This window comes from Sapajus apella, unplaced genomic scaffold (assembly GCF_009761245.1).
Source record: "Sapajus apella isolate SASKATOON/1434 unplaced genomic scaffold, GSC_monkey_1.0 scaffold15, whole genome shotgun sequence".
In the NCBI taxonomy this organism is placed as follows: domain Eukaryota; kingdom Metazoa; phylum Chordata; class Mammalia; order Primates; family Cebidae; genus Sapajus; species Sapajus apella.
Window position 1 is genome coordinate 27550784 of NW_022436955.1, and position 9081 is coordinate 27559864.

A 9081-nucleotide genomic window follows, 5' to 3' on the forward strand; every position below is an offset into this window, starting at 1 on the left:
ATGATTCATCCACTTTGGCCTCCCAAAGTGCTGGGATTACAGGTGTGAGCCACCACACCCAGCCAGGTTTGCATATTTTTAGTTTATATAAATGTTATCTGGTGCTTATTGTGAAACTTGCTTTTTTTCACTCCATATAGGTTTCTGAGATTTATCTGTATGGATGGATGTAGTTCAAGTGCATTCTTCTCAAAAGCAGAAAAGCAAGTCATTGTTTCATGTAAACAGTCCCTATGGATGGACATTTACATCATTAATAGTTTTTGGCTTTTATAAAAAAGGCAGAAACAAATATCTTTGTCCATGTTTCCTTGTGCACCTGTTACAAGTGTTTTTATAGATGTACCTAGTAGTGAAATTTACACAATCTTTGACGGTACTTTAAAAATTGTTATACATTTAAAGATTACTGGTGTTCTTTTTTTTTTCTCTTTTTTTTTGTGAAACAGGGTATCACTTTGTTGCCCAGGCTGGCGTGCAGTGGTGTGAACATGGCTCACTGCAGCTTCAACTTCCCGAGCTCAAGTGATCCACCTGCCTCAGCTCCACAAGTATCTGGGACTACAGGCATGCACCACTACATCTGGCTAATTCTTGTATTTTTTGTAGAGATGGGGCTTTGCCATGTTGCTCAGGCTGGTCTCAAACACCTGGGCTATAACAATCCACCTGCCTCAGCCTCCTAAAGAGCTGGGATTACAGGACTGAGCCGCCATGCCCAGCCGCTAAAGAATACTGGTATTCTATATGAACAGTGGTTGGTCCTTAACCAAGCTGAAGCTGGGGAACATTTTTTGATATATATCTTGATCTCTACAGACCTGATCTCTTTTATTTTACAGAAATTAATGAGCCTAAGGAAACACGTGTGGGTTCTTCTGACACGTCCTCCCAAAGCCAGCAGAAACAGAGTGGTGATAATGGGTCAGATGGTCACTTCCCACACCCAAGAGAAGACAGGGAAGATCGGGGCCCCAGGTACGTGGGCATGCTGCCAATCAGTGTGCATTTACGAAGTAAGGCAAATGGCAAAAGCACTGCCTTGTGTGGATAAGGAAATAGAGGCTGGTAGAGATTGAATCGCCTGCCCCGTGTCTGAGAGTGAAGTGATGATGGCCCTGCTTCTGCCGCACAGCTCGGCGCACATTCTATTCAACTTTAAAGCCAGACCTGCAATAGGAGCAGCAGTAGTTCCTGATGACACCATTTAAAGTAGTTTTATTAGAATATACATTGCAATTTTTAGGCTAGGTACAGTGGTTCATGCCTGTAATCTCAGCACTTTGGGAGGCTGATGTGGGCAAATCACAAGGTCAGGAGTTCGAGACCAGTCTGGCCAACATGGTAAAACCCCATCTCTACTAAAAATACAAAAACTTAGCTTGTTGTAGTGGCGGGCGCCTGTAACACCAGCTACTTGGGAGGCTAAGAGAAGATAATTGCTTGAACCCAGGAGGCGGAGGTTGCAGTGAGTCAAGATCGCATCACTGCACTCCAGCCCAGGTGACAGAGTGAAACTCCGTCTCAAAAGGAAAAAAAAAAAAACATACATTGCAATTTTTAAGAATGCTGAAAATAGGCTGGGTGTGATGGCTCACGCCTGTAATCCCAGCACTTTGGGAGGCCGAGATGAGTGGATCACCTGAGGTCAGGAGATTGAGACCAGCCTGGCCAACATGGTGAAACCCCATCTCTACGAAAAACACAAAAATTAGCTGGGTGTGGTGGTGCATGCCTGTAATCCCAGCTACTTTGGAGGCTGAGACAGGAGAATCACTTGAACCTGGGAGGCAGAGGTTGCAGTGAGCTGAGATCGCGCCATTGCCTGGGCAATAAGGTGAGACTCCACATCAAAAAAAAAAAAAAAAAATGCTGAAAACAATATCGGCTTGTTTTACGAAAAGAAGAAGAAAAAGAAGAAAGAGAAAAAGAACTTAAAATAGGTATCAGGCATATAGGGTGTTATAGAATTTCGGGCAGGAAAGGATGTGGGAAAGAACTTTGAGAATATACTCACAGCTGACAATTTCCAATAAACTTATTCATGTTTTCCATTTTAACAGAATGACTAAAAGTTCTCTGCAAAAACTCTGCAAGCAGCACAAGCTTTATATTACTCCAGCATTGAATGATACACTGTATTTACACTTTAAAGGTAAGGACCTAAGAGAGGAAATGCTTCATGCCAGGTGAAAAGATTCTGCCTAGTCATATAACAAATTACTTTCAGGGATCATCTTTAGTACTCAGAATGTATCTAAGCAGGAAATTTCAAAGTTTAGTGGAGATTTATAGAAAAGGAATAATATTTCCTTCAAGAAAAAGTCTTGCCTGACCAGAGTTCACAAAGCAGACATTGGCTATATGAATACCAAGGAAACACACTGGTATCTTTTATTATTGTTTACTCATGAACTTTTTTCCTTATTTTTTTGAGATAGTGTCTTGCTTTGTTGCCCAGGCTGAAGTGCGGAGTGCAATCTCTGGTCACTGCAACCTCTGCTTCCAGGTTCAAGCACTTCTCCTGCCTCAGACTCCCAAGTAGCTGGGATTACAGGTGCCTGCCACCATGCCTGGCTAATTTTTGTATTTTTTAGTAGAGGAAAGGTTTCTCCATGTTTCCCATTCTGATCTCAAACTCCTGAGCTCAGGCATTCTGACTGCCTCAGCCTCCCACAGTGCTAGGATTACAAGTGTGAGCCACCATGCCCAGCCCAGGACTTTAATTTATCATACCGGAAAGCTAGTTTGTGGGTACTGTGGGCTTGGAAGGGCTATGTTGGGAAGGACTGAAGATTGATGTTGGAAACAAATGATGAGGATCTTTGGGTGCCTCTTATAATGGGGAGGCATGAACAGGACCTAGGGCTGGAGTCCAATATCACATATAAATGGAAGCTCAGGTTCACAGGCAGGGCTTTTTCCAGCCTGAGAGCTCCCAGTCTGTGCTGATAGGGTGACCAACTTGCTCAGCAGTCCTCTGATTGTTCATTTGTTTCTTCAGTAGATGCTTGCCGAGAGCCTTCTGTGTGCCCAGCCCTGTTGAGTGCTGAAAATACAGAGAGGGAACCGGCAAAGGTGCCTTTGGTGTCCTGGGGGATGTGGTGCCTTTGGTGTCCTGTGAGGTCGGTGCTATGCCAGGGAGATGCCCAGAGGGCTCCAGCAGCACAAATATCTTCAGGGGTTGGAACAACATTTAAGGGTCTCCTCATCTCCACTTTTGCCCTTTCCGAATTCCCCACCCAGCATCCAAGTGTAGCAGACAGACCCTGGGGGAATGGATACTTAAGCAGCGGGAAGAAAAATGGAACCAGTAAGTTTGACTAAGTAGAGGCAGTCAGAGAGGTAGAAGACCTAGGAGAGAGAGGTGCCAGTATTAGTTATTGGTTGCTACATAATTAATTACCCCGAAACTGAGCAACTGAACTCATTGTCTCACTGTTTCTGAATGCCAGGAACTAGGGAGTGATTAGCTGGGTGGTTCCGGCTCAGGGTCTCTCATGAGGCTGTAGTCAGACTGTCAGCATGGCCTCGCTCATATGACGGCTTGACTGGGGCTGGATAATCCACTTCTAGGCTCTAGACCTCACAGCTGTCAGGCAGAGGCCCCAATTTCTCACCATGTGAGCCTCTCCCTGGCAGCTGGCTTCCGCCACAGCAAGTTGCCAAGAAGGGAAGCAAGGCCAAGACAAAAGTGGAGGTGACACTATCACTCCATTGTATCAGGATCACTCCTGTCTCACTGCAGTGCTAACAGGAGGGTATCGATACCAGGAGAGTCATCCAGAGAGCCTGAGGAGAAGCTGGGAGAGGGGGCGCAGGGCCCATTGGGCCAGATACCTTGGAATGGTCAAGGGCTAAGAGGACTCACAATAGCATGTAGCAACTAGGATCTCACGGGAGACTTTAGCCAGGCGGTTTTAGTGATGGTGAGATCCAGGGGGCAGCAGCCAAATGGAGATGGCTTGAACAGGCAAATTGAGGTCTTTCCCAGCAAAGGGGAAGGAGATGGGGCAAGAGCTGGAGTGAAGACCAGGGAGAAAAACCAGAATGTCAAAAACCCAAGGAGACAAATAATCCAGTTTCTTCATCAAAAAATTGTAATGGAAGAAAAAGAGAGAGAGACACCCACACAGACACTCTAGTTTAACAGTGACTTAAGGCCAGGTGTGGTGGCTCATGCCTGTAATCCCAGCACTGTCGGAGGTCGAGGTGGGCAGATCAGGAGTTTGAGACCACTCTGGCCAACATGGTGAAACCTCCTCTCTACTAAAATACAAAAAAAGTTAGCCAGGCGTGGTGATGCATGCTTGTAATACTAGTTACTTGGGAGGCTGAGGCAGGAGAGTCGCTTGAACCCAAGAGGCGGAGATTGCAGTGAGATCAGATCGCACCACTGCATTCCATTCTAGGTGACAGAGCAGACTCTGTTTCCAAAAAAAAAAAAGTTGATTGGGCACAGTGGCTCGTCCCTGTAATCCCAGCACTTTAGGAAGCCAAGGTAGGCAGATCACCTGAGGTCAGGAGTTCAAGACCAACCCGGACAACATGGTGAAACCCTATCTCTACTAAAAATACGAAAATTAGCTGAGCATGATAGCACGTGCCTGTAATCCCAGCTACTTGGGAGGCTGAGGCAGGAGATTCGCTTAAACTCAAGAGGTGGAGATTGCAGTGAGCCGAAATCATGCCACTGCACTCCAGCCTGGGCAACAGAGTAAGACTCTATCTAAAAAAAAAAAAAAAAAAAAAAGTGACTTAAGAGACATCCACTAGTTACAAGGTTTCGACCTTATTTTTCTGTTGATTCAGACAGTAAACAGTTTGGAAAAAAAGACAACAAAGAAATGTGACCAGTAACAGGCTATTTGAGGACATTGAGGAACTGCTGTTTCGCTGTCACAGTGGTGTTGCGGTTATCTTAAAGACAAAAAGTTTCTATCTTTTAGAGATGCTAACTTCAGTGTGATGACCTTGAAGCAACATGACAAACACTTCCACTATAAAACTTTTTGTGGAGAGGGATTGCGGGGAGGGAGAGCATCAGGAAGAATAGCTAATGGACACCAGGCTTAGCACCTAGGCGATGAGGTGATCTGTGCAGCAAACCCCATGGCACACACTGACCTTCGTAACACACTTAAAATACCTGTTACGAATTTTAACACGTATTTTAAAATTGAACGTGAACCCACACACTTAAAATAAGACTTGAAGGAATAAAATAATAAACATTTTCCTGGAAAAAAGAGAGGATTAAAAAAAATCTATCCATACAATACCTAAGTTTAAATGTATGTTATCACTATGATAAATATTCCATATGCTGATAGCAAGCTTGGAAGGGGAGAGAGAAACATGAAAACAGATGGTCTCTTGGCAGGATCGTGAGTGCACTTCTTTTTATTTTGCTCACCACAGATATTGAAAATTTTTTAATTAAAACCTTTTCAGGCAACAAAGTAACTTTAAAGAGTGTTGGTGGTAGTAGATGGAGCATGAATTCCGCATTGATGGTGAGTTACTAAAGGAGACTAAAACGTTTGTTTCCCTAGCCCTAAATTTGGCTCATAAAACTGAAAAGAGAACAAAACAAGGCCCACGGTTTGCACTAGAGTTAGTTCTGGTGGGGACATTTTCAGGGTAGCGTTACCCCCGCCGCACCCTCAGCCCCACCCACTCCCCTCCATGAAGGAAGCAGTAGGCTCCACCCTCCCCGGTGGGTGATTCCGGCAGGAAGACTACCAGTCGTTTCAGCAAGGAGCCCCTAGGATTCATCAAAGCTGGTCTTGCTTGGCTGAGTGTGACCACCCCAAATGAGTGAGGTGGCTCTGAGAGGCTGTCCAGAGAGCCGTCGGGTGATATTGGGAGCAGGATGGTCCCTCCAGGAAAAGTTGATACTGGAGGAAGGAGGCGTGGATGCCAGGTAGGTAGGTGTCTGCGCCCGTGTTGAGCTGCTGTAACAAGATATGACATCCTGGGTGGCTTATCAACAACAGAAATTTATTTCTCACAGTTCTGGAGGCTGGGAAGTCCAAGGTCAAGGTACTGGCAGGATGGGTGGCTGGTGAGAGCCTGCTTTTTTATTCTCAGATGGCACTTTTTTTTTTTTTTCTTCCTCAGAGATGGGGTTTCACCATGTTGGCCAGGATGGTCTCGATCTCTTGACTTCGTCGTGATCCACCCCCCTTGGCTTCCCAAAGTGCTGGGATTACAGGCATGAGCCAGCGTGCCTGGCCTCAGATGGCACTTTCTTGCTGTATCCTCATATGGTGAAGATGGCAAAGGAACTGCCTGGGGCCTCATTTATGAGACCACTAATCCAATTCATTCATGAGGGTTCTTCTCTCATGACCTTATCCCCTCCCAAAACTCCCATCTCCTAATGCCATCGCATTAGGGGTCAGGATTTCAATGCATGAATTTTGAAGGGACACAGACATTCAGTCCCTCATAGTAGGCAAAAACAAGGGTGGCCGTGACCCCTCTGTCCTGTGAGTAGGAGCCTAATTCCCTCGTGCTTCCTTCTTGTTAGGATTTGACCGCATTGAGAACCTGGAAGAATACACAGGGCTGCGCTGTCTCTGGCTGCAGTGCAATGGAATACGGAAAATTGAAAACCTGGAGGCCCAAACCGAGTTGCGTTGCCTCTTCTTGCAAGTGAACTTGCTCCATAAAATCGAGAACCTGGAACCTCTGCAGAAATTGGACGCTCTTAACCTCAGCAACAATTACATCAAGACCATTGAAAACCTCTGTAAGAGTACCCAGCAGTGTTTCTGTTTGCCATGTGCCCATCACTTTCCCCTGAGGGAGGCTCTGAGATTTTATATTATGGGCAAGAAGTGCTTTTGGTTTTGCTTTGCGTTGCTTCTTTTTGAGACAGGGTCTTGCTCTGTCACTCCGGCTGAAGCCCGGCAGTGCCGTTACAGCCCACTGCAGCCTCAACCTCCTGGTCTCGAGCCATCCTCCCACCTCAGCCTCCCAGGCAGCTGAGACCACAGGCACTTGCTACCAGACCTGGCAAATTTTTCTATTTTGTAGATGTGGGGTCTCACTCTGTTGCCCAGGCTGGTCTCAAACTCCTGGGCTCAAAAGATTCTCCCACCTTAGCCTCCCAAAGTGCTGGGATTCCAGGTGTGCACTGCTGCGCCTGGTGCAGGATTTTTATGCCTTTGTTTTTGACTTCTGCTGACCTTACCTTCCAGCCTGCCTCCCAGTCCTGAATACACTGCAGATGGCCCACAATCACCTGGAGACTGTGGAGGACATTCAGCATCTACGCAAGTGTTTGAGGCTCTGTGTCCTTGACCTTTCACACAACAAGCTGAGCGACCCGGAGATCCTGAACATTCTGGAATGCATGCCCGATTTGGTAAAAAAAAAAAAAAAAACAAAAAAACAAGAAAGCACCACAGAAAACCACTTCCATTATGTTCATTAAATATCAAGTCTTTTTTGTCTTTTTTCTCCTTCCTGCTTTCCTTCCTTTCCTTTTTCACACTTTTTTCCTCTTTGTGTTTTTAGCTGGAGTCTTTGAAATGCCAGATGTCATATTATTTTACCCACAAATAGTTCAGTGTGCACCTATGACAGATAAGGACTTTTTTTTTCTTGAGATGGAGTCCCGCTGTGTCACCCAGGCTGGAGTGCACTGGCGCAGTCTCAGCTCACTGCAGCCTCTGCCTCCCAGGCTCAAGCAATCTCCTGCCTCATCCTCCTGAATAGCTGGGATTACAGGCATGTGCCACCATGCCTGGCTAGTTTTTGTATTTTTAGTAGAGACTGCTTTTTGCCATACTGGCCAGGCTGGTCTCGAACTCCTGACCTCAGGTGATCCGCCCACCTCAGCTTTCCAGAGTGCTGTGCTGGGATTACAGGCATGAGCAACTGCGCCCTGCCCAGATAAGGACTTTTTAAAGCATAATCACAATCCTATTGTAGCTAGAATGTTATAATCACCACACTGAATGCCCAGTCCACATTTGTTTTCCATTTGTCTCAAAAATATGTTTTGACAGTTGTGTTGTTCCAATTCAAACGAGATTCAGACATTACATTTGGTTTATTTGTCTTGTCATTCTCTTTCGATCTATAACAGTTTCCCTTCCCTGATTTCCTCCCACCCAATTAATTTTTTTTCTTTTGAGACAGCATCTCGATCTGTCACCCAGGCTGCCGTGCAATGGCACAGTCTTGCCTCACTGCAACCTCTGCCTCCTGGGTTCAAGTGATTCTCCTGCCTTAGCCTCCCAAGTAGCTGGGATTACAGGTGCTTGCCACCACGCCCACATAATTTTTGTATTTTTAGTAGATTTGGGATTTCATCATGTTGGCCAGGCTGGTCTTGAACTCCTGACCTTAAGTGACCTATCCAGCTCAACCTCCCAAAGTGCTGGGATTATAGGCATAAGCCACCATGCCCAGCCACCACTCAATTTTTCAAGGAAACCAAGTCCTCTGTCTGGTGTTACCCACATTCTGCATGTAGCTGATTGCATTCTTTTGGGGCCACTTAACATGTTCTGATGGCTCTGGTATTTCCTGTAAAATGATATCAGAGCTAGAGGCTGCATGGTATCCAGGCTGAATATTTCTCCTTGTGGTGTGCCAGGTCCTTCCACTGCCAGGTCCTCACATTGGGGAGCACGTGAGGCCTGCTTGCTTCTGCTTTTCATTTGAAGATTCGCTAATAGGTTCAGATATTGTCAGGCTGGTCCAGCCATTTTGAAGTTCCCCATCACTCCTTCTCCCGGTTATTTTAGCAGCCACTGATGAACGTTTCCTAGATGAATTATTTCATTAGGAGCCACACAATGACAATTTTCCAGTTATCTCACTCTCTCAGCATTTATTTAGCTAGAATACTTCAACGAGCTTCCACTCGCCAGCTAGTGGTTCATCCAGTTCATACAGAAAAGGCCAGGATTGGGCCGGGCGCGGTGGCTCAAGCCTGTAATCCCAGCACTTTGGGAGGCCGAGGCGGGTGGATCACGAGGTCAAGAGATCGAGACCATCCTGGTCAACACGGTGAAACCCCGTCTCTACTAAAAACACAAAAAATTAGCTGGGCATGGTGGC

The 9081-nt window shown here is 46.0% G+C and overlaps 1 protein-coding gene across 1 annotated transcript in view; it reads left to right on the forward strand.

Moving 5' to 3' along the window:
- The window catches only part of DNAAF1 (dynein axonemal assembly factor 1), a 31510-nt gene that overhangs the window by 3285 nt on the left and 19144 nt on the right, over positions 1 to 9081 (forward strand). The window contains exons 2-5 of the mRNA XM_032284560.1: positions 843 to 978; positions 2064 to 2155; positions 6536 to 6757; positions 7209 to 7375. Coding sequence (XP_032140451.1) covers positions 843 to 978; positions 2064 to 2155; positions 6536 to 6757; positions 7209 to 7375 — 617 coding nt within the window. The remainder of the gene's footprint in view (positions 1 to 842; positions 979 to 2063; positions 2156 to 6535; positions 6758 to 7208; positions 7376 to 9081) is intronic.